The sequence below is a fragment of the Epinephelus lanceolatus genome, chromosome 15 (assembly GCF_041903045.1).
Source record: "Epinephelus lanceolatus isolate andai-2023 chromosome 15, ASM4190304v1, whole genome shotgun sequence".
NCBI classification, from domain to species: Eukaryota; Metazoa; Chordata; class Actinopteri; order Perciformes; family Serranidae; genus Epinephelus; species Epinephelus lanceolatus.
In genome coordinates this window covers 44140001-44165344 of record NC_135748.1, presented here as the reverse complement: position 1 = coordinate 44165344, position 25344 = coordinate 44140001, and the positions used below count along the sequence as shown (strand labels likewise).

The window sequence follows — 25344 nt, the reverse complement described above, 5'->3', positions numbered from 1 at the left end:
GTGAACCTGGCATTAAGGACAGACACAGAAACACACTCTGGTGTTCAGGTGTTTATTCTACACACACACACACACACACACACACACGCACACACACACGTGCAAGTTTTTGATTTGTTATCTGATTCAGACCAAAGGAGACCACTCTAGGGCTGACAGCAGCTGAGATACCTTCAGTGGTGTGTTCAGGGACACAGTCAGTGAAAACACACAGAAAGTGTGTGTGTGTGTGTGTGTGTGTGTGTGTGTGTGTTCACTGTGCTGGTGTTTGAGACGTCTCCTCAGAGCTTCAGCTCAGTGTGACAGAGCGGTTCAGTCTGACTGCAGAGGACGACAAAAATAAACCACTATTTATCACCCACTGCGGTGATACACACACACACACACACACACACACACACACACCTGCTCCAGAACCCAGTGACCTGCTTGTATTACCTGCTGCCTCGTCTGTCTGTAGGTTACACTCCGTCACACAGTTGGACTTCATCACTGAATCATTCCCATGTCTTTATTGTGATGTTCACAGATGGAGCATGCTCACACACGAACACAAGTCAGAAATAGTCATATAAATAAATAAATAAATAAATGAATAATCGCTCCATTCCTCTCACAGTCTGCACAGACTCTTTCACTCATCGCCAACATGTGGGCCCCTGTGCTGAGTGTCAGGGTGGAGGAACAGTGGGGCCCCTGTGCTGAGTGTCAGGGTGGAGGAACAGTGGGGCCCCTGTGCTGAGTGTCAGGGTGGAGGAACGGTGGGGCCCCTGTGCTGAGTGTCAGGGTGGAGGAACAGTGGGGCCCCTGTGCTGAGTGTCAGGGTGGAGGAACGGTGGGGCCCCTGTGCTGAGTGTCAGGGTGGAGGAACAGTGGGGCCCCTGTGCTGAGTGTCAGGGTGGAGGAACGGTGGGGCCCCTGTGCTGAGTGTCAGGGTGGAGGAACGGTGGGGCCCCTGTGCTGAGTGTCAGGGTGGAGGAACGGTGGGGCCCCTGTGCTGAGTGTCAGGGTGGAGGAACAGTGGGGCCCCTGACAGACTGTTCTCCACAGGCAGATGTTGTGATCTGCACTGAGGTCAGACATGTTAGAAACAGTCAGCAGGTCAGATGGTCTTAAACAGCAGCAGTGTGTACGCTCCCTGTTGTTCCAGGTGGAGCAGTACAGTGAGGAGGGTGATGGAGATGGCGTCCTTCATCGACCTGTTAGTTTTACAAGTGTATAGGTTCCTCCTAGACTACAGGTGTAGTGAAGTGTGTGTACTATGTACAGGGGTAGTGAAGGGTGTGTACTATGTACAGGGGTAGTGAAGGGTGTGTACTATGTACAGGTGTAGTGAAGGGTGTGTACTATGTACAGGGGTAGTGAAGTGTGTGTACTATGTACAGGTGTAGTGAAGGGTGTGTACTATGTACAGGTGTAGTGAAGGGTGTGTACTATGTACAGGGGTAGTGAAGTGTGTGTACTATGTACAGGTGTAGTGAAGGGTGTGTACTATGTACAGGTGTAGTGAAGGGTGTGTACTATGTACAGGGGTAGTGAAGTGTGTGTACTATGTACAGGTGTAGTGAAGTGTGTGTACTCTGTACAGGTGTAGTGAAGGGTGTGTACTATGTACAGGGGTAGTGAAGGGTGTGTACTCTGTACAGGTGTAGTGAAGTGTGTGTACTATGTACAGGTGTAGTGAAGTGTGTGTACTATGTACAGGGGTAGTGAAGTGTGTGTACTATGTACAGGTGTAGTGAAGTGTGTGTACTCTGTACAGGTGTAGTGAAGGGTGTGTACTATGTACAGGGGTAGTGAAGGGTGTGTACTATGTACAGGTGTAGTGAAGGGTGTGTACTCTGTACAGGTGTAGTGAAGTGTGTGTACTATGTACAGGTGTAGTGAAGTGTGTGTACTCTGTACAGGTGTAGTGAAGTGTGTGTACTATGTACAGGTGTAGTGAAGGGTGTGTACTATGTACAGGTGTAGTGAAGTGTGTGTACTCTGTACAGGTGTAGTGAAGGGTGTGTACTATGTACAGGTGTAGTGAAGTGTGTGTACTATGTACAGGGGTAGTGAAGTGTGTGTACTATGTACAGGTGTAGTGAAGTGTGTGTACTCTGTACAGGTGTAGTGAAGGGTGTGTACTATGTACAGGGGTAGTGAAGGGTGTGTACTCTGTACAGGTGTAGTGAAGTGTGTGTACTATGTACAGGTGTAGTGAAGGGTGTGTACTATGTACAGGTGTAGTGAAGTGTGTGTACTCTGTACAGGTGTAGTGAAGGGTGTGTACTATGTACAGGTGTAGTGAAGGGTGTGTACTATGTACAGGTGTAGTGAAGTGTGTGTACTATGTACAGGGGTAGTGAAGTGTGTGTACTATGTACAGGTGTAGTGAAGGGTGTGTACTATGTACAGGGGTAGTGAAGTGTGTGTACTATGTACAGGGGTAGTGAAGGGTGTGTACTATGTACAGGTGTAGTGAAGTGTGTGTACTATGCACAGGTGTAGTGAAGGGTGTGTACTATGTACAGGTGTAGTGAAGGGTGTGTACTATGTACAGGTGTAGTGAAGTGTGTGTACTATGTACAGGTGTAGTGAAGGGTGTGTACTATGTACAGGTGTAGTGAAGGGTGTGTACTATGCACAGGTGTAGTGAAGGGTGTGTACTATGCACAGGTGTAGTGAAGGGTGTGTACTATGTACAGGTGTAGTGAAGGGTGTGTACTATGTACAGGTGTAGTGAAGTGTGTGTACTATGTACAGGTGTAGTGAAGTGTGTGTACTATGTACAGGGGTAGTGAAGTGTGTGTACTATGTACAGGTGTAGTGAAGTGTGTGTACTATGTACAGGGGTAGTGAAGTGTGTACTATGTACAGGTGTAGTGAAGTGTGTGTACTATGTACAGGGGTAGTGAAGTGTGTGTACTATGTACAGGTGTAGTGAAGTGTGTGTACTATGTACAGGGGTAGTGAAGTGTGTGTACTATGTACAGGGGTAGTGAAGTGTGTGTACTATGTACAGGGGTAGTGAAGTGTGTGTACTATGTACAGGGGTAGTGAAGTGTGTGTACTATGTACAGGTGTAGTGAAGTGTGTGTACTATGTACAGGGGTAGTGAAGTGTGTGTACTATGTACAGGGGTAGTGAAGGGTGTGTACTATGTACAGGTGTAGTGAAGGGTGTGTACTATGTACAGGTGTAGTGAAGTGTGTGTACTATGTACAGGTGTAGTGAAGTGTGTGTACTATGTACAGGTGTAGTGAAGTGTGTGTACTATGTACAGGGGTAGTGAAGTGTGTGTACTATGTACAGGTGTAGTGAAGTGTGTGTACTATGTACAGGGGTAGTGAAGGGTGTGTACTATGTACAGGTGTAGTGAAGTGTGTGTACTATGTACAGGTGTAGTGAAGTGTGTGTACTATGTACAGGGGTAGTGAAGTGTGTGTACTATGTACAGGTGTAGTGAAGTGTGTGTACTATGTACAGGTGTAGTGAAGGGTGTGTACTATGTACAGGTGTAGTGAAGTGTGTGTACTATGTACAGGGGTAGTGAAGGGTGTGTACTATGTACAGGTGTAGTGAAGTGTGTGTACTATGTACAGGTGTAGTGAAGTGTGTGTACTATGTACAGGTGTAGTGAAGTGTGTGTACTATGTACAGGAGTAGTGAAGGGTGTGTACTATGTACAGGTGTAGTGAAGTGTGTGTACTATGTACAGGGGTAGTGAAGGGTGTGTACTATGTACAGGTGTAGTGAAGGGTGTGTACTATGTACAGGTGTAGTGAAGTGTGTGTACTATGTACAGGGGTAGTGAAGTGTGTGTACTATGTACAGGTGTAGTGAAGTGTGTGTACTATGTACAGGTGTAGTGAAGTGTGTGTACTATGTACAGGGGTAGTGAAGTGTGTGTACTATGTACAGGTGTAGTGAAGGGTGTGTACTCTGTACAGGTGTAGTGAAGTGTGTGTACTATGTACAGGGGTAGTGAAGTGTGTGTACTATGTACAGGGGTAGTGAAGTGTGTGTACTATGTACAGGGGTAGTGAAGGGTGTGTACTATGTACAGGGGTAGTGAAGTGTGTGTACTATGTACAGGTGTAGTGAAGGGTGTGTACTATGTACAGGGGTAGTGAAGGGTGTGTACTATGTACAGGTGTAGTGAAGGGTGTGTACTATGTACAGGGGTAGTGAAGGGTGTGTACTATGTACAGGGGTAGTGAAGGGTGTGTACTATGTACAGGGGTAGTGAAGGGTGTGTACTATGTACAGGGGTAGTGAAGGGTGTGTACTATGTACAGGGGTAGTGAAGGGTGTGTACTATGTACAGGTGTAGTGAAGTGTGTGTACTATGTACAGGTGTAGTGAAGTGTGTGTACTATGTACAGGTGTAGTGAAGTGTGTGTACTATGTACAGGGGTAGTGAAGTGTGTGTACTATGTACAGGGGTAGTGAAGTGTGTGTACTATGTACAGGTGTAGTGAAGTGTGTGTACTATGTACAGGGGTAGTGAAGTGTGTGTACTATGTACAGGGGTAGTGAAGTGTGTGTACTATGTACAGGGGTAGTGAAGTGTGTGTACTATGTACAGGTGTAGTGAAGGGTGTGTACTATGTACAGGTGTAGTGAAGGGTGTGTACTATGTACAGGGGTAGTGAAGGGTGTGTACTATGTACAGGTGTAGTGAAGGGTGTGTACTATGTACAGGGGTAGTGAAGGGTGTGTACTATGTACAGGTGTAGTGAAGGGTGTGTACTATGTACAGGGGTAGTGAAGGGTGTGTACTATGTACAGGTGTAGTGAAGGGTGTGTACTATGTACAGGGGTAGTGAAGGGTGTGTACTATGTACAGGGGTAGTGAAGGGTGTGTACTATGTACAGGTGTAGTGAAGGGTGTGTACTATGTACAGGGGTAGTGAAGGGTGTGTACTATGTACAGGGGTAGTGAAGGGTGTGTACTATGTACAGGGGTAGTGAAGGGTGTGTACTATGTACAGGGGTAGTGAAGGGTGTGTACTATGTACAGGGGTAGTGAAGGGTGTGTACTATGTACAGGTGTAGTGAAGGGTGTGTACTATGTACAGGTGTAGTGAAGGGTGTGTACTATGTACAGGTGTAGTGAAGGGTGTGTACTATGTACAGGGGTAGTGAAGGGTGTGTACTATGTACAGGGGTAGTGAAGGGTGTGTACTATGTACAGGGGTAGTGAAGGGTGTGTACTATGTACAGGGGTAGTGAAGTGTGTGTACTATGTACAGGTGTAGTGAAGTGTGTGTACTATGTACAGGTGTAGTGAAATGTGTATACTCTGTACAGGTGTAGTGAAGTGTGTGTACTCTGTACAGGTGTAGTGAAGTGTGTATACTCTGTACAGGTGTAGTGAAGTGTGTGTACTATGTACAGGTGTAGTGAAGTGTGTGTACTCTGTACAGGTGTAATGAAGTGTGTGTACTATGTACAGGTGTAATGAAGTGTGTATACTCTGTACAGGTGTAGTGAAGTGTGTATACTCTGTACAGGTGTAATGAAGTGTGTGTACTCTGTACAGGTGTAGTGAAGTGTGTGTACTCTGTACAGGTGTAGTGAAGTGTGTGTACTATGTACAGGTGTAGTGAAGTGTGTGTACTATGTACAGGTGTAGTGAAGTGTGTATACTCTGTACAGGTGTAGTGAAGTGTGTATACTCTGTACAGGTGTAATGAAGTGTGTGTACTATGTACAGGTGTAGTGAAGTGTGTGTACTATGTACAGGTGTAGTGAAGTGTGTGTACTATGTACAGGTGTAATGAAGTGTGTGTACTATGTACAGGTGTAGTGAAGGGTGTGTACTCTGTACAGGTGTAATGAAGTGTGTGTACTCTGTACAGGTGTAGTGAAGGGTGTGTACTATGTACAGGTGTAGTGAAGGGTGTGTACTATGTACAGGTGTAGTGAAGTGTGTGTACTATGTACAGGTGTAGTGAAGGGTGTGTACTATGTACAGGTGTAGTGAAGTGTGTGTACTATGTACAGGTGTAGTGAAGTGTGTGTACTATGTACAGGTGTAGTGAAGTGTGTGTACTATGTACAGGTGTAGTGAAGTGTGTGTACTATGTACAAGTGTAGTGAAGTGTGTGTAGTGAAGGGTGTGTACTATGTACAGGTGTAGTGAAGTGTGTGTACTATGTACAAGTGTAGTGAAGTGTGTGTAGTGAAGTGTGTGTACTATGTACAGGGGTAGTGAAGTGTGTGTACTATGTACAGGTGTAGTGAAGTGTGTGTACTATGTACAGGGGTAGTGAAGTGTGTGTACTATGTACAGGTGTAGTGAAGTGTGTGTACTATGTACAGGTGTAGTGAAGTGTGTGTACTCTGTACAGGTGTAATGAAGTGTGTGTACTCTGTACAGGTGTAGTGAAGGGTGTGTACTATGTACAGGTGTAGTGAAGGGTGTGTACTATGTACAGGTGTAGTGAAGTGTGTGTACTATGTACAGGTGTAGTGAAGGGTGTGTACTATGTACAGGTGTAGTGAAGTGTGTGTACTATGTACAAGTGTAGTGAAGTGTGTGTAGTGAAGTGTGTGTACTATGTACAGGTGTAGTGAAGTGTGTGTACTATGTACAGGTGTAGTGAAGTGTGTGTATTCTGGACAGGTGTAGTGAAGTGTGTGTACTATGTACAGGTGTAGTGAAGTGTGTGTACTATGTACAGGGGTAGTGAAGTGTGTGTACTATGTACAGGTGTAGTGAAGTGTGTGTATTCTGTACAGGTGTAGTGAAGTGTGTGTATTCTGTACAGGTGTAGTGAAGTGTGTGTATTCTGTACAGGTGTAGTGAAGGGTGTGTACTATGTACAGGTGTAGTGAAGTGTGTGTACTCTGTACAGGTGTAGTGAAGTGTGTGTACTATGTACAGGTGTAGTGAAGTGTGTGTACTATGTACAGGTGTAGTGAAGTGTGTGTACTATGTACAGGTGTAGTGAAGGGTGTGTACTATGTACAGGTGTAGTGAAGTGTGTGTACTATGTACAGGTGTAGTGAAGTGTGTGTACTCTGTACAGGTGTAGTGAAGGGTGTGTACTATGTACAGGTGTAGTGAAGTGTGTGTACTATGTACAGGTGTAGTGAAGGGTGTGTACTCTGTACAGGTGTAGTGAAGTGTGTGTACTATGTACAGGTGTAGTGAAGTGTGTGTACTCTGTACAGGTGTAGTGAAGTGTGTGTACTATGTACAGGTGTAGTGAAGTGTGTGTACTATGTACAGGTGTAGTGAAGTGTGTGTACTCTGTACAGGTGTAGTGAAGGGTGTGTACTATGTACAGGTGTAGTGAAGTGTGTGTACTATGTACAGGTGTAGTGAAGTGTGTGTACTATGTACAGGTGTAGTGAAGTGTGTGTACTATGTACAGGTGTAGTGAAGGGTGTGTACTATGTACAGGTGTAGTGAAGGGTGTGTACTATGTACAGGTGTAGTGAAGTGTGTGTACTATGTACAGGGGTAGTGAAGTGTGTGTACTGGGTGGACGTGTATAAAAACCTAAAAGCTGAATGAAGAGACGTGTGGTTGTTGTCGTTGAGTTTTCGGCGGCGTCAGCTTGTTGGTTGGATCAGAGGTTATCAATGATGTTGCCACATGTGGGAAATGTCACGCCTGAACACACACACACACACACACACGAAGGTCACCTGGATGTTGTTTTTTCTGACGGTGGCGTGTAACGGTCAGAGTCCGCTGCACATCTGCTGTGAGTCACACAGACCGTCCTATCAGGTACCTTCACCTCCAATCTGCTGCTGTTATCACTGATACTCTGAGGTCATATCTGAGGGCGGAGCTGCAACACATGATCAGTATATGGTCAATAGAGTCTCTGATCAATAGATACAGATATAAATCTGTATTAAGTGAAGTCAGAGTTTATCATCAGTGACACCTGTGGGAGAGTCACCGCTCTGATACAGCAGGAGGTTGGGTTTAATGAGTGAAGAGTGAAGGAGAAGATGCTTTCTGTTTCTGACATCATCATCATCATCATCATCATCATCATCACCTCTGTTCTCTGTTAGATTCAGGTTTTCCTCGAAGTGTTTAAAGAGCGGGGCACTGAGGAGCGCTTCATCCCAGTGCTTCATAAAACAAGTGTGTTGTTGCTATATGTATCTTTACATTAACGTTAACGTTAGCTTGGTAGCTATTGTGAAGCTACATTATCAGAGGGTCATCTGCTCCCACAGATGAGTTTCTGTGTGTCTGTTGTGACAGTGTCAAACAGCTCAGGACAGACAGATGCTGAAGGAGAGGCAGTGACGTCACCGGCGCCTTTCTAAAAAGATTTTTAACTAAAAGCTCTTGGAGCAGCCGCACTAAAAGATAGGAAAGAATATTATTATGAGTTTTAACAGACAACAGGTCACATGCTGACTGATGTGACTTAACACAAACAGTTAAAAAAAATTTCATGAAGCTGAGACAATAACCAATGATCGATTCAACTGATAAGGTATAAAATAATAATCAGTACAAATGTTTGATGTGTCTGAGGCTCTGCTGACTGCACAGCTGAGACATTGACAATGAGCAGTGTTCAGGATCTTTTTATACTCATCTGTGTTTCAGCTTTAACTAATACTAAAAACCTGCAGTGCTGAATACGCAGTCCAGAGTTTAGTCTGTGACGATACGTTTGAGTGGGTTACTCCATTTGTAACGGCTCATGTCCTTCCTCTGTTCCTCAGCAGGAAGCGGAGAACTTCAAGAAGCTGAACTTCATCAGTCAAGATGAGTTTGACACTCTCACCCCCAAAGTACCCGTCAATGCCAACCAGGAAGTCCCGCCTCCTCTCATGCCAGGTGGGTTTGTGTTTGACACCAGCTGAACTTCCTGTTTGTGATCTTCCTTAAACTTCTGCCTTCGTTAGGCCGGTTTGATGTTTGTGAAGATTCATGATGTGAAGACTCTGTGTGTGTGTGTGTGTGTGTGTGTGTGTGTGTGTCCACACCCTACATAAAATTTACTTAAAACTGAAACATGTAATACTGTTTGAGAGCAGTGTGTATATTGATGACATCATGGGTGCTGTGTGATGATAAATGAACCTGACTGGACTTTGTGTGTCGTCAGTGGACAGCGGAGCAGAGTTGGCCCGCTCTCTGCCTACAACGGTCCCAGAGTCGCCCAGTGCTCACCAGCCCCGAACCCCCAGAACGCCTCGCACCCCTGGACGCCAGGACCCCAACAAGACGCCACGCTTCTACCCCGTCATGAAGGAGAGCGGCACCATTGATGGACAGGTGAGCTCAGAGACGCTCTCTGTGATCAGCATCCTGTTTTATGTCAAAGGTCCTCAGTGTGAACAAGGAGATTGTTGTTGTTGTTGTGCAGCAGCTGTGACAGGTCAGAGCTGTAAGGATAGAAAAGGGATGAAAGTATGGAACATGAAGTGAGAGACGAGATCTAACATTTAAAATAAAAATATTTTCTCCCTAGAAACAGGAAATTATCCCAATAAATAATCCCAATATATAATCCTGATAAATGATCCCAATAGATGATCCTGATAAATGATCCCAATAAATAATCCCAATATATAATCCTGATAAATAATCCCAATAGATGATCCTGATAAATAATCCTGATAAATTATCCCAGTAAATAATTCCGATAAATTATCCCAATAAATAATCCCAATATATCATCCTGATAAATGATCCCAATAAATAATCCCAATATATAATCCTGATAAATAATCCCAATAGATGATCCTGATAAATGATCCTGATAAATAATCCCAATATATCATCCTGATAAATGATCCCAATAAATAATCCCAATATATAATCCTGATAAATAATCCCAATAGATGACCCTGATAAATGATCCCAATAAATAATCTCAATATGTAATACTGATAAATGATCCTGATAAATAATCTCAATATATAATCCTGATAAATAATCCCAATAGATGATCCCAATATATAATCACAATAAATAATCCCAATATATAATCCTGATAAATGATCCCAATAAATAATCCTGATGAATGATCCCGATAAATTATCCTGATATAATCCTGATCAATGTTCCTGATAAATAATCCTGATAAATGATCCTGATGAATGTTCCTGATAAATGATCCTGATGAATGATCCTGATGAATGATCCTGATAAATGATCCTGATAAATAATCCTGATAAATGATCCTGATGAATGATCCTGATAAATGATCCTGATAAATGATCCTGATGAATGTTCCTGATAAATGATCCTGATATAAATGATCCTGATAAATGATCCTGATAAATGATCCCGATAAATGACCCTGATGAATGATCCCAATAAATGATCCTGATGAATGATCCCGATAAATGATCCTGATAAATGATCCTGATATAAATTATGCTGATAAAAATTATCCTGATAAATGATCCCGATAAATGACCCTGATGAATGATCCTGATGAATGATCCTGATAAATGATCCTGATGAATGATCCCGATAAATGATCCTGATAAATGATCCTGATATAAATAATCCTGATGAATGATCCCGATACATGATCCTGATGAATGATCCTGATGAATAATCCGGATAAATAATCCTGATAAATGATCCTGATAAATGATCCTGGTGAATGATCCTGATGAATGATCCCGATATAAATAATCCTGATCAATGTTCCTGATAAATGATCCTGATATAAATAATCCTGATCAATGATCCTGATAAATGATCCTGATGAATCATCCTGATAAATGATCCTGATGAATGATCCTGATATAAATAATCCTGATCAATGATCCTGATAAATTATCCCGATATAATCCTGATCAATGTTCCTGATAAATAATCCTGATAAATGATCCTGATATAAATTACCCTGATAAATGATCCTGATATAAATAATCCTGATAAATGATCCTGATGAATGATCCCGATAAATGATCCTGATATAAATTATCCTGATCAATGATCCCGATAAATCATCCAGGTGAATGATCCTGATAAATGATCCTGATATAAATGATCCTGTTAAATGAACCTGATGAATGATCCCAATCAATGTTCCTGATGAATGATCCTGATAAGTGATCCTGATAAATTATCCCGATATAATCCTGATCAATGTTCCTGATAAATGATCCTGATATAAATAATCCTGATCAATGATCCTGATATAATTCTGATAAATGATCCTGATGAATCATCCTGATAAATGATCCTGATATAATCCTGATCCATGTTCCTGATAAATTATCCAGATGAATGATCCCAATAAATGATTCTGATCAATGATCCTGATATAATCCTGATGAATGATCCTGGTAAATGATCCTGATAAATCATCCCGATAAATGATCCTGATATAAATGATCCTGATAAATGATCCTGATGAATCATCCCGATAAATGATCCTGATGAATGATCCCGATAAATGATCCTGATAAATGATCCTGATGTAATCCTGATCAATGTTCCTGATAAATGATCCTGATATAATCCTGATCAATGTTCCTGATAAATGATCCCAATTAATGATCCTGATAAATGATCCTGATGTAATCCTGATCAATGTTCCTGATAAATGATCCCGATAAATGATCCTGATAAGTGATCCTGATAAATGATCCTGATATAAATAATCCTGATAAATGATCCTGATATAAATAATCCCGATCAGTGTTCCTGATCAATGATCCTGATATAAATAATCCTGATCATGATCCTGATAAATGATCCTGATGTAATCCTGATCAATGTTCCTGATAAATGATTCTGATCAATGATCCTGATAAATGATCCTGATGTAATCCTGCTCAATGTTCCTGATAAATGATCCTGATATAATCCTGATCAATGTTCCTAATAAATGATCCCGATAAATGATCCTGATATAAATAATCCTGATCAATGATCCTGATAAATGATCCTGATGTAATCCTGATCAATGTTCCTGATAAATGATCCCGATAAATGATCCTGATAAATGATCCCGATAAATGATCCTGATATAAATAATCCTGATAAATGATCCTGATATAAATAATCCTGATCAGTGTTCCTGATCAATGATCTTGATCAATGATCCTGATATAAATAATTCTGATCATGAGCCTGATAAATGATCCTGATGTAATCCTGATCAATGTTCCTGATAAATGATCCTGATGTAATCCTGATCAATGTTCCTGATAAATGATCCTGATATAATCCTGATCAATGTTCCTGATAAATGATCCTGATAAATGATCCTGATATAAATAATCCTGATCAATGTTCCTGATAAATGATCCCGATAAATGATTCTGATATAAATAATCCTGATAAATGATCCTGATATAAATAATCCTGATCAGTGTTCCTGATCAATGATCCTGATATAAATAATTCTGATCATGAGCCTGATAAATGATCCTGATGTAATCCTGATCAATGTTCCTGATAAATGATCCTGATCAATGATCCTGATAAATGATCCTGATGTAATCCTGATCAATGTTCCTGATAAATGATCCTGATATATGATCCTGATATAATCCTGATCAATGTTCCTGATAAATGATCCCGATAAATGATCCTGATATAAATAATCCTAATCAATGATCCTGATCAATGTTCCTGATAAATGATCCCAATAAATGATCCTGATAAATGATCCCGATAAATGATCCTGATATAAATAATCCTGATCAATGATCCTGATATAAATAATCCTGATCAATGATCCTGATATAAATAATCCTAATCAATGATCCTGATCAATGTTCCTGATAAATGATCCCAATAAATGTTCCTGATAAATGATCCCAATAAATGATCCTGATAAATGATCCCGATAAATGATCCTGATATAAATAATCCTGATCAATGATCCTGATATAAATAATCCTGATCATGATCCTGATCAATGATTCTGATCTGAATATCAGTGAAATTATTGGTGATTATCATTTTGTTCACAATCGTTCGGTCCTGACGGACTCTCTCTGCTGTGACAGACGTGTCCCACTTCGTCTCCGTCACAGACTGGACACGCCCACTGTCGCCTGTCATCTGTTGCCATGGTTACAAAGGGTCAAACTACATCTTGAAACTGAGTTTTTCTTATTTGAGACATGTAAGGAGACTAAAGTGTCTTAAAGTTAATATGTCAGTTGGACATAAGTCCAAGAGACCATCAGCAGAGCAGAGTCTCAGTGTCTCAGTCATCAGGGACGTCCTGCAGCTGACAGGGGACCCACTTAGAGCTCGTCCCGTCACCTCACCGCCATCAGCTGTTTGTAACACATCAATGTGTTGTTGTGACTTCTTGTTTCAGACGCTGAGGAAGAAGAAGACCCGCCACAGTTCCAACCCTCCTCAGGAAGCTCACATTGGCTGGGTGATGGACTCCCGAGAACATCGGCCGCGCTCAGCGTCCATCAGGTCCGACTGTAGAAACACATTTATGGTCCAGCAGAGGACCTTCCTCTGTCACTGTGTGTCAGCCTCTCGGTTCTTCATCATCATCATCATCATCATCAGCTCTGTTCTATTAAACTTTATTCACCTGATTCAGTTCACACAAAACACTTCACTTCTTCACACTCAGTGTTTATTACGATAACATGTAACAGTTAACATCTAACAGTGGAGCCACATTGTTTCTGTTCCTGAGGAAATATTAGAAATGTAATAAAACTACAGCAGATTGTTATTTTCACCACTGATTATTTTCCTTGCTGACGTCTTGTCGTCTTCTCCGTCCTCCTACAGCAGCTCCAACGCCTCTCCATCAGAAGGAGGCCCGCTGACAGGAAGTTACGGCTGCACCCCCCAGTCTCTGCCCAAATTCTGGCATCCATCCCACGAGCTGCTGAGAGACAACGGCTTCACTCAGCAAGGATACCACAAGTACCTCCGACGGTGCCTGAACGGTACAACAGCAACAAATTACTGCGGCCAGAGTTTAGCAGCCAGAGTTCAGCAGCCAGAGTTCAGCAGCCACAGTTCAGCAGCCAGAGTTCAGCAGCCACAGTTCAGCAGCCACAGTTTAGCAGCCACAGTTTAGCAGCCACAGTTCAGCAGCCACAGTTCAGCAGCCACAGTTCAGCAGCCAGAGTTCAGTAGCCACAGTTCAGCAGCCAGAGTTTAGCAGCCACAGTTCAGCAGCCACAGTTTAGCAGCCAGAGTTCAGTAGCCAGAGTTTAGCAGCCACAGTTCAGCAGCCACAGTTCAGCAGCCACAGTTTAGCAGCCAGAGTTTAGCAGCCACAGTTCAGCAGCCACAGTTCAGCAGCCAGAGTTTAGCAGCCACAGTTCAGCAGCCACAGTTCAGCAGCCAGAGTTTAGCAGCCACAGTTCAGCAGCCACAGTTCAGCAGCCAGAGTTCAGCAGCCAGAGTTCAGCAGCCACAGTTCAGCAGCCACAGTTTAGCAGCCACAGTTTAGCAGCCACAGTTCAGCAGCCACAGTTCAGCAGCCACAGTTCAGCAGCCAGAGTTCAGTAGCCACAGTTCAGCAGCCAGAGTTTAGCAGCCACAGTTCAGCAGCCACAGTTCAGCAGCCACAGTTTAGCAGCCAGAGTTCAGTAGCCAGAGTTTAGCAGCCACAGTTCAGCAGCCACAGTTCAGCAGCCACAGTTTAGCAGCCAGAGTTCAGTAGCCAGAGTTTAGCAGCCACAGTTCAGCAGCCACAGTTTAGCAGCCAGAGTTCAGTAGCCAGAGTTTAGCAGCCACAGTTCAGCAGCCACAGTTCAGCAGCCACAGTTTAGCAGCCAGAGTTTAGCAGCCACAGTTCAGCAGCCACAGTTCAGCAGCCAGAGTTTAGCAGCCACAGTTCAGCAGCCACAGTTCAGCAGCCACAGTTTAGCAGCCACAGTTTAGCAGCCACAGTTCAGCAGCCAGAGTTCAGTAGCCACAGTTCAGCAGCCAGAGTTTAGCAGCCACAGTTCAGCAGCCACAGTTCAGCAGCCAGAGTTTAGCAGCCACAGTTCAGCAGCCACAGTTCAGCATCCAGAGTTTAGCAGCCACAGTTCAGAGTTCAGCAGCCACAGTTTAGCAGCCAGAGTTTAGCAGAGTTTAGCAGCCAGAGTTTAGCAGAGTTTAGCAGCCACAGTTCAGAGTTTAGCAGCCACCGTTCAGCAGCCAGAGTTTAGCAGCCAGAGTTCAGTAGCCAGTTTAGTAGCCAGAGTTTAGCAGCCAGAGTTCAGTAGCCAGAGTTTAGCAGCCAGAGTTCAGTAGCCAGAGTTTAGTAGCCAGAGTTCAGCAGCCAGAGTTCAGTAGCCAGAGTTCAGCAGCCAGAGTTCAGTAGCCAGAGTTTAGCAGCCAGAGTTCAGCAGCCAGAGTTCAGCAGCCAGAGTTCAGTAGCCAGAGTTCAGTAGCCAGAGTTCAGCAGCCAGAGTTCAGTAGCCAGAGTTTAGCAGCCAGAGTTCAGCAGCCAGAGTTCAGCAGCCAGAGTTCAGTAGCCAGAGTTTAGCAGCCAGAGTTCAGTAGCCAGAGTTTAGTAGCCAGAGTTCAGCAGCCAGAGTTCAGTAGCCAGAGTTCAGTAGCCAGAGTTCAGCAGCCAGAGTTCAGTAGCCAGAGTTCAGTAGCCAGAGTTCAGCAGCCAGAGTTCAGTAGCCAGAGTTTAGCAGCCAGAGTTCAGCAGCCAGAGTTCAGCAGCCAGAGTTCAGTAGCCAGAGTTTAGCAGCCAGAGTTCAGTAGCCAGAGTTTAGTAGCCAGAGTTCAGCAGCCAGAGTTCAGTAGCCAGAGTTCAGTAGCCAGAGTTCAGCAGCCAGAGTTCAGTAGCCAGAGTTTAGCAGCCAGAGTTTAGAGTTCAGTAGCCAGAGTTCAGCAGCCACAGTTTAGTAGCCAGAGTTTAGCAGCCAGAGTTTAGCAGCCAGAGTTTAGCAGCCACAGTTCAGCAGCCAGAGTTCAGCAGCCACAGTTTAGCAGCCACAGTTTAGCAGCCACAGTTCAGCAGCCACAGTTTAGCAGCCAGAGTTTAGCAGCCAGAGTTCAGCAGCCAGAGTTCAGCAGCCACAGTTTAGCAGCCACAGTTCAGCAGCCACAGTTCAGCAGCCACAGTTCAGCAGCCAGAGTTTAGCAGCCAGAGTTCAGCAGCCACAGTTCAGCAGCCACAGTTTAGCAGCCAGAGTTCAGTAGCCAGAGTTCAGCAGCCAGAGTTCAGCAGCCAGAGTTCAGGAGCCAGAGTTTAGCAGCTAGAGTTCAGTAGCCAGAGTTTAGTAGCCAGAGTTCAGCAGCCAGAGTTCAGTAGCCAGAGTTCAGCAGCCAGAGTTCAGTAGCCAGAGTTTAGCAGCCAGAGTTTAGAGTTCAGTAGCCAGAGTTCAGCATCCAGAGTTTAGTAGCCAGAGTTTAGCAGCCAGAGTTTAGCAGCCACAGTTCAGCAGCCAGAGTTTAGCAGCCACAGTTCAGTAGCCAGAGTTCAGCAGCCAGAGTTCAGCAGCCACAGTTTAGCAGCCACAGTTCAGCAGCCACAGTTCAGCAGCCACAGTTTAGCAGCCAGAGTTCAGCAGCCAGAGTTTAGCAGCCAGAGTTCAGCAGCCAGAGTTCAGCAGCCAGAGTTCAGCAGCCAGAGTTTAGCAGCCACAGTTCAGCAGCCACAGTTCAGCAGCCAGAGTTTAGCAGCCACAGTTCAGCAGCCACAGTTCAGCAGCCACAGTTCAGCAGCCAGAGTTTAGCAGCCAGAGTTCAGAGTTCAGCAGCCACAGTTCAGCAGCCAGAGTTTAGCAGAGTTTAGCAGCCAGAGTTTAGCAGAGTTTAGCAGCCACAGTTCAGAGTTTAGCAGCCACCGTTCAGCAGCCAGAGTTTAGCAGAGTTTAGCAGCCAGAGTTTAGCAGAGTTTAGCAGCCACAGTTCAGAGTTTAGCAGCCAGAGTTCAGCAGCCAGAGTTCAGCAGCCAGAGTTCAGTAGCCAAAGTTTAGCAGCCAGAGTTCAGTAGCCAGAGTTCAGTAGCCAGAATTTAGCAGCCAGAGTTCAGTAGCCAGAGTTTAGTAGCCAGAGTTTAGCAGCCAGAGTTCAGTAGCCAGAGTTTAGCAGCCAGAGTTTAGAGTTTGGTAGCCAGAGTTCAGCAGCCACAGTTTAGTAGCCAGAGTTTAGCAGCCAGAGTTCAGTAGCCAGAGTTCAGCAGCCAGAGTTTAGTAGCCAGAGTTTAGCAGCCACAGTTTAGTAGCCAGAGTTTAGCAGCCAGAGTTCAGTAGCCAGAGTTTAGTAGCCAGAGTTTAGTAGCCAGAGTTTAGTAGCCAGAGTTTAGCAGCCAGCGTTTAGTAGCCAGAGTTTAGTAGCCAGAGTTTAGTAGCCACAGTTTAGTAGCCAGAGTTTAGCAGCCAGAGTTCAGTAGCCAGAGTTTAGCAGCCAGAGTTTAGAGTTTGGTAGCCAGAGTTCAGCAGCCACAGTTTAGTAGCCAGAGTTTAGCAGCCAGAGTTCAGTAGCCAGAGTTCAGCAGCCAGAGTTTAGTAGCCAGAGTTTAGCAGCCACAGTTTAGTAGCCAGAGTTTAGCAGCCAGAGTTCAGTAGCCAGAGTTTAGTAGCCAGAGTTTAGTAGCCAGAGTTTAGCAGCCAGCGTTTAGTAGCCAGAGTTTAGTAGCCAGAGTTTAGTAGCCAGAGTTTAGCAGCCAGCGTTTAGTAGCCAGAGTTTAGCAGCCAGAGTTTAGAGTTTGGTAGCCACAGTTTAGCAGCCAGAGTTTAGAGTTTGGTAGCCAGAGTTTAGCAGCCACAGTTTAGAGTTTAATAGCCAGAGTTCAGCAGCCACAGTTTAATAGCCAGAGTTTAGCAGCCAGAGTTTAATAGCCAGAGTTTAGCAGCCACAGTTCAGCAGCCACAGTTTAGCAGCCAGAGTTCAGTAGCCAGAGTTTAGCAGCCACAGTTCAGCAGCCACAGTTCAGCAGCCACAGTTTAGCAGCCAGAGTTCAGTAGCCAGAGTTTAGCAGCCACAGTTCAGCAGCCACAGTTTAGCAGCCAGAGTTCAGTAGCCAGAGTTTAGCAGCCAGAGTTCAGCAGCCACAGTTCAGCAGCCACAGTTTAGCAGCCAGAGTTTAGCAGCCACAGTTCAGCAGCCACAGTTCAGCAGCCAGAGTTTAGTAGCCACAGTTCAGCAGCCACAGTTTAGCAGCCACAGTTTAGCAGCCACAGTTCAGCAGCCAGAGTTCAGTAGCCACAGTTCAGCAGCCAGAGTTTAGCAGCCACAGTTCAGCAGCCACAGTTTAGCAGCCAGAGTTTAGCAGCCACAGTTCAGCAGCCACAGTTCAGCAGCCAGAGTTTAGCAGCCACAGTTCAGAGTTCAGCAGCCACAGTTTAGCAGCCAGAGTTTAGCAGCCAGAGTTTAGCAGAGTTTAGCAGCCACAGTTCAGAGTTTAGCAGCCACCGTTCAGCAGCCAGAGTTTAGCAGCCAGAGTTCAGTAGCCAGTTTAGTAGCCAGAGTTTAGCAGCCAGAGTTCAGTAGCCAGAGTTTAGCAGCCAGAGTTCAGTAGCCAGAGTTTAGTAGCCAGAGTTCAGCAGCCAGAGTTCAGTAGCCAGAGTTCAGCAGCCAGAGTTCAGTAGCCAGAGTTTAGCAGCCAGAGTTCAGCAGCCAGAGTTCAGCAGCCAGAGTTCAGTAGCCAGAGTTCAGTAGCCAGAGTTCAGCAGCCAGAGTTCAGTAGCCAGAGTTCAGCAGCCAGAGTTCAGTAGCCAGAGTTTAGCAGCCAGAGTTCAGCAGCCAGAGTTCAGCAGCCAGAGTTCAGTAGCCAGAGTTTAGCAGCCAGAGTTCAGCAGCCAGAGTTTAGCAGCCAGAGTTCAGTAGCCAGAGTTCAGTAGCCAGAGTTTAGCAGCCAGAGTTCAGTAGCCAGAGTTTAGTAGCCAGAGTTCAGCAGCCAGAGTTCAGTAGCCAGAGTTCAGTAGCCAGAGTTCAGCAGCCAGAGTTCAGTAGCCAGAGTTTAGCAGCCACAGTTTAGCAGCCACAGTTTAGCAGCCACAGTTCAGCAGCCACAGTTCAGCAGCCACAGTTCAGCAGCCACAGTTCAGCAGCCAGAGTTTAGCAGCCAGAGTTCAGCAGCCACAGTTCAGCAGCCACAGTTTAGCAGCCAGAGTTCAGTAGCCAGAGTTCAGGAGCCAGAGTTTAGCAGCTAGAGTTCAGTAGCCAGAGTTTAGTAGCCAGAGTTTAGCAGCCAGAGTTCAGCAGCCAGAGTTCAGCAGCCAGAGTTCAGGAGCCAGAGTTTAGCAGCTAGAGTTCAGTAGCCAGAGTTTAGTAGCCAGAGTTCAGCAGCCAGAGTTCAGTAGCCAGAGTTCAGCAGCCAGAGTTCAGTAGCCAGAGTTTAGCAGCCAGAGTTTAGAGTTCAGTAGCCAGAGTTCAGCATCCAGAGTTTAGTAGCCAGAGTTTAGCAGCCAGAGTTTAGCAGCCACAGTTCAGCAGCCAGAGTTTAGCAGCCAGAGTTCAGCAGCCACAGTTTAGCAGCCACAGTTCAGCAGCCACAGTTCAGCAGCCACAGTTTAGCAGCCAGAGTTCAGCAGCCAGAGTTCAGCAGCCACAGTTCAGCAGCCACAGTTCAGCAGCCACAGTTCAGCAGCCACAGTTCAGCAGCCACAGTTCAGCAGCCAGAGTTTAGCAGCCACAGTTCAGCAGCCACAGTTCAGCAGCCAGAGTTTAGCAGCCACAGTTCAGCAGCCACAGTTCAGCAGCCACAGTTCAGCAGCCAGAGTTTAGCAGCCAGAGTTCAGAGTTCAGCAGCCACAGTTCAGCAGCCAGAGTTTAGCAGAGTTTAGCAGCCAGAGTTTAGCAGAGTTTAGCAGCCACAGTTCAGAGTTTAGCAGCCACCGTTCAGCAGCCAGAGTTTAGCAGAGTTTAGCAGCCAGAGTTTAGCAGAGTTTAGCAGCCACAGTTCAGAGTTTAGCAGCCAGAGTTCAGCAGCCAGAGTTCAGCAGCCAGAGTTCAGTAGCCAAAGTTTAGCAGCCAGAGTTCAGTAGCCAGAGTTCAGTAGCCAGAATTTAGCAGCCAGAGTTCAGTAGCCAGAGTTTAGTAGCCAGAGTTTAGCAGCCAGAGTTTAGAGTTTGGTAGCCAGAGTTCAGCAGCCACAGTTTAGTAGCCAGAGTTTAGCAGCCAGAGTTCAGTAGCCAGAGTTCAGCAGCCAGAGTTCAGTAGCCAGAGTTTAGCAGCCAGAGTTCAGTAGCCAGAGTTCAGCAGCCAGAGTTTAGTAGCCAGAGTTTAGCAGCCACAGTTTAGTAGCCAGAGTTTAGCAGCCAGAGTTCAGTAGCCAGAGTTTAGTAGCCAGAGTTTAGTAGCCAGAGTTTAGCAGCCAGCGTTTAGTAGCCAGAGTTTAGTAGCCAGAGTTTAGTAGCCACAGTTTAGTAGCCAGAGTTTAGCAGCCAGAGTTCAGTAGCCAGAGTTTAGCAGCCAGAGTTTAGAGTTTGGTAGCCAGAGTTCAGCAGCCACAGTTTAGTAGCCAGAGTTTAGCAGCCAGAGTTCAGTAGCCAGAGTTTAGCAGCCACAGTTTAGTAGCCAGAGTTTAGCAGCCAGAGTTCAGTAGCCAGAGTTTAGTAGCCAGAGTTTAGTAGCCAGAGTTTAGCAGCCAGCGTTTAGTAGCCAGAGTTTAGTAGCCAGAGTTTAGTAGCCAGAGTTTAGCAGCCAGCGTTTAGTAGCCAGAGTTTAGCAGCCAGAGTTTAGAGTTTGGTAGCCACAGTTTAGCAGCCAGAGTTTAGAGTTTGGTAGCCAGAGTTTAGCAGCCACAGTTTAGAGTTTAATAGCCAGAGTTCAGCAGCCACAGTTTAATAGCCAGAGTTTAGCAGCCAGAGTTTAATAGCCAGAGTTTAGCAGCCACAGTTCAGCAGCCACAGTTTAGCAGCCAGAGTTCAGTAGCCAGAGTTTAGCAGCCACAGTTCAGCAGCCACAGTTCAGCAGCCACAGTTTAGCAGCCAGAGTTCAGTAGCCAGAGTTTAGCAGCCACAGTTCAGCAGCCACAGTTTAGCAGCCAGAGTTCAGTAGCCAGAGTTTAGCAGCCAGAGTTCAGCAGCCACAGTTCAGCAGCCACAGTTTAGCAGCCAGAGTTTAGCAGCCACAGTTCAGCAGCCACAGTTTAGCAGCCACAGTTTAGCAGCCACAGTTCAGCAGCCAGAGTTTAGCAGCCACAGTTCAGCAGCCACAGTTCAGCAGCCAGAGTTTAGTAGCCACAGTTCAGCAGCCACAGTTTAGCAGCCAGAGTTTAGCAGCCAGAGTTCAGCAGCCAGAGGTCAGTAGCCACAGTTCAGCAGCCAGAGTTTAGCAGCCACAGTTCAGCAGCCACAGTTTAGCAGCCAGAGTTTAGCAGCCACAGTTCAGCAGCCACAGTTCAGCAGCCAGAGTTTAGCAGCCACAGTTCAGAGTTCAGCAGCCACAGTTTAGCAGCCAGAGTTTAGCAGAGTTTAGCAGCCAGAGTTTAGCAGAGTTTAGCAGCCACAGTTCAGAGTTTAGCAGCCACCGTTCAGCAGCCAGAGTTTAGCAGAGTTTAGCAGAGTTTAGCAGCCACAGTTCAGAGTTTAGCAGCCACCGTTCAGCAGCCAGAGTTTAGCAGCCAGAGTTCAGTAGCCAGTTTAGTAGCCAGAGTTTAGCAGCCAGAGTTCAGTAGCCAGAGTTTAGCAGCCAGAGTTCAGTAGCCAGAGTTTAGTAGCCAGAGTTCAGCAGCCAGAGTTCAGTAGCCAGAGTTCAGCAGCCAGAGTTCAGTAGCCAGAGTTTAGCAGCCAGAGTTCAGCAGCCAGAGTTCAGTAGCCAGAGTTCAGTAGCCAGAGTTCAGCAGCCAGAGTTCAGTAGCCAGAGTTCAGCAGCCAGAGTTCAGTAGCCAGAGTTTAGCAGCCAGAGTTCAGCAGCCAGAGTTCAGCAGCCAGAGTTCAGTAGCCAGAGTTTAGCAGCCAGAGTTCAGCAGCCAGAGTTCAGCAGCCAGAGTTCAGTAGCCAGAGTTTAGCAGCCAGAGTTTAGCAGCCAGAGTTTAGTAGCCAGAGTTCAGCAGCCAGAGTTCAGCAGCCAGAGTTCAGTAGCCAGAGTTCAGCAGCCAGAGTTCAGTAGCCAGAGTTTAGCAGCCAGAGTTTAGAGTTCAGTAGCCAGAGTTCAGCAGCCACAGTTTAGTAGCCAGAGTTTAGCAGCCAGAGTTTAGCAGCCAGAGTTTAGCAGCCACAGTTCAGCAGCCAGAGTTCAGCAGCCACAGTTTAGCAGCCACAGTTTAGCAGCCACAGTTCAGCAGCCACAGTTTAGCAGCCAGAGTTTAGCAGCCAGAGTTCAGCAGCCAGAGTTTAGCAGCCACAGTTTAGCAGCCACAGTTCAGCAGCCACAGTTCAGCAGCCACAGTTCAGCAGCCAGAGTTTAGCAGCCACAGTTCAGCAGCCACAGTTCAGCAGCCACAGTTCAGTAGCCAGAGTTCAGTAGCCAGAGTTCAGCAGCCAGAGTTCAGCAGCCAGAGTTCAGGAGCCAGAGTTTAGCAGCTAGAGTTCAGTAGCCAGAGTTTAGTAGCCAGAGTTCAGCAGCCAGAGTTCAGTAGCCAGAGTTCAGCATCCAGAGTTTAGTAGCCAGAGTTTAGCAGCCACAGTTCAGCAGCCAGAGTTTAGCAGCCAGAGTTCAGCAGCCACAGTTTAGCAGCCACAGTTCAGCAGCCACAGTTCAGCAGCCACAGTTTAGCAGCCAGAGTTCAGCAGCCAGAGTTTAGCAGCCACAGTTCAGCAGCCACAGTTTAGCAGCCACAGTTCAGCAGCCAGAGTTCAGCAGCCAGAGTTCAGCAGCCAGAGTTTAGCAGCCACAGTTCAGCAGCCACAGTTCAGCAGCCAGAGTTTAGCAGCCACAGTTCAGCAGCCACAGTTCAGCAGCCACAGTTCAGCAGCCACAGTTCAGCAGCCAGAGTTTAGCAGCCAGAGTTCAGAGTTCAGCAGCCACAGTTCAGCAGCCAGAGTTTAGCAGAGTTTAGCAGCCAGAGTTTAGCAGAGTTTAGCAGCCACAGTTCAGAGTTTAGCAGCCACCGTTCAGCAGCCAGAGTTTAGCAGAGTTTAGCAGCCAGAGTTTAGCAGAGTTTAGCAGCCACAGTTCAGAGTTTAGCAGCCAGAGTTCAGTAGCCAGAGTTCAGCAGCCAGAGTTCAGCAGCCAGAGTTCAGTAGCCAAAGTTTAGCAGCCAGAGTTCAGTAGCCAGAGTTCAGTAGCCAGAATTTAGCAGCCAGAGTTCAGTAGCCAGAGTTTAGTAGCCAGAGTTTAGCAGCCAGAGTTCAGTAGCCAGAGTTTAGCAGCCAGAGTTTAGAGTTTGGTAGCCAGAGTTCAGCAGCCACAGTTTAGTAGCCAGAGTTTAGCAGCCAGAGTTCAGTAGCCAGAGTTTAGCAGCCAGCGTTTAGTAGCCAGAGTTTAGTAGCCAGAGTTTAGAGTTTGGTAGCCAGAGTTCAGCAGCCACAGTTTAGTAGCCAGAGTTTAGTAGCCAGAGTTTAGTAGCCAGAGTTTAGCAGCCAGCGTTTAGTAGCCAGAGTTTAGTAGCCACAGTTTAGTAGCCACAGTTTAGAGTTTGGTAGCCAGAGTTCAGCAGCCAGAGTTTAGAGTTTGGTAGCCAGAGTTCAGCAGCCACAGTTTAGTAGCCAGAGTTTAGTAGCCAGAGTTTAGTAGCCAGAGTTTAGCAGCCAGCGTTTAGTAGCCAGAGTTTAGTAGCCAGAGTTTAGTAGCCACAGTTTAGTAGCCAGAGTTTAGCAGCCAGAGTTCAGTAGCCAGAGTTTAGCAGCCAGAGTTTAGAGTTTGGTAGCCAGAGTTCAGCAGCCACAGTTTAGTAGCCAGAGTTTAGCAGCCAGAGTTCAGTAGCCAGAGTTCAGCAGCCAGAGTTTAGTAGCCAGAGTTTAGCAGCCACAGTTTAGTAGCCAGAGTTTAGCAGCCAGAGTTCAGTAGCCAGAGTTTAGTAGCCAGAGTTTAGTAGCCAGAGTTTAGTAGCCAGAGTTTAGCAGCCAGCGTTTAGTAGCCAGAGTTTAGTAGCCAGAGTTTAGTAGCCAGAGTTTAGCAGCCAGCGTTTAGTAGCCAGAGTTTAGCAGCCAGAGTTTAGAGTTTGGTAGCCACAGTTTAGCAGCCAGAGTTTAGAGTTTGGTAGCCACAGTTTAGCAGCCAGAGTTTAGAGTTTGGTAGCCAGAGTTTAGCAGCCAGAGTTTAGAGTTTGGTAGCCAGAGTTTAGCAGCCACAGTTTAGAGTTTAATAGCCAGAGTTCAGCAGCCACAGTTTAATAGCCAGAGTTTAGCAGCCACAGTTTAATAGCCAGAGTTTAGCAGCCACAGTTTAATAGCCAGAGTTTAGCAGCCACAGTTTAATAGCCAGAGTTTAGCAGCCAGAGTTCAGAGTTCAGCAGCCACAGTTCAGCATCATGTCTTTAGATCGGATTTATAAGGAACAGGTGTCAGATGGACTGTTTCTCATCTACCTGATAACTGAAGACATGACGCTGTCTCTGTGCTCTCTGGTGACTGACTCCATGTTTGATTCACTCATATTTATAAGGAACAGGTGCTGATGGTCCATGGTGTCTCTGCACTCTCTGATGACTGACGGGATACTTGTTTTAATCGCCGTGTGTTTCAGAGAGGAAACGGTTGGGGATCGGCCAGTCTCAGGAGATGAACACTCTGTTCAGGTTCTGGTCGTTTTTCCTGAGAGACAACTTCAACAGGAAGATGTACGAAGAGTTTAAACAGCGCGCGCTGGAAGACGCCAAAGAGAACTACAGGTGAGGACGACAGGATGATGATGAAATACTGAGCTCTGTCTCAGACATGTCTCTGAGCCTCAGGTGGGACATGTTTACACTGACCAGCTGAGACACGTGTTACATTGACATCAGAGGGTCAAAGGTCAGAGGTTTGTAAGAGGAGATTCATCAGTGTTCAGAGTTCTTTAAGTCTTGAGTCGATATAATCCAAATCCTGAGGTGGAGATAGGTCCCTGCTTTTATTGTGGTCATCTGTGACTGACGTGATGTCACATTCGCTTCAAGAGAAACTGAGGTGAGACAGCAGAAAATGGCGGACAGTCCGAGGAGGCGGACCTTCAGCTGCTGGGATAACTACTCAGATTCAGTCAGCTCAGCGTGGACTCCCTGCTGTATCAGATGGGTCTGTGTCCAGAGCTTCTGCCCGCTCTTTGCCTGGTGAATATCCTCCCAGCAGCAGGACGTGAAGTGGAGAGGCTGCAGGGTGGGGCTGATTCTCATCTGTGGTCTGATAAACAGAGAGGGGGCGGGGCAAAGAGGACGCCAAGCGAATCACTGTGCCACACGCGGCTCTGTAACAGAATAAGATCTGACACATTTTAAAGATCGACTCGTACAGAGACTCCGCCCACCGCCTGGAGTTTTTGATTCTAATGACCTGTGTTTGGGGCCTCCTCTGTTGGGGCGGAGCTAGAAACCCTGCAGTCTGATTGGTCAGTAGAGGATAGTCACTCTGGTTTAATGTAACCTTGGCTTC

General features: G+C 45.9%; 1 protein-coding gene across 11 annotated transcripts in view; it reads left to right on the top strand.

The window, feature by feature from the left end:
• The window catches only part of larp1b (La ribonucleoprotein 1B), a 67262-nt gene that overhangs the window by 39618 nt on the left and 2300 nt on the right, over positions 1–25344 (top strand). For 7 of the 11 annotated variants that reach the window (XM_033643080.2, XM_078175391.1, XM_033643077.2 and 4 more), the window contains 5 exons: positions 8698–8812; positions 9084–9253; positions 13281–13387; positions 13718–13878; positions 24461–24605. In XM_033643080.2, the coding sequence (XP_033498971.1) occupies positions 8698–8812; positions 9084–9253; positions 13281–13387; positions 13718–13878; positions 24461–24605 (698 nt within the window). The remainder of the gene's footprint in view (positions 1–8697; positions 8813–9083; positions 9254–13280; positions 13388–13717; positions 13879–24460; positions 24606–25344) is intronic. The other 4 variants (XM_078175394.1, XM_078175392.1, XM_078175390.1 and 1 more) reach the window with 1 other exon arrangement.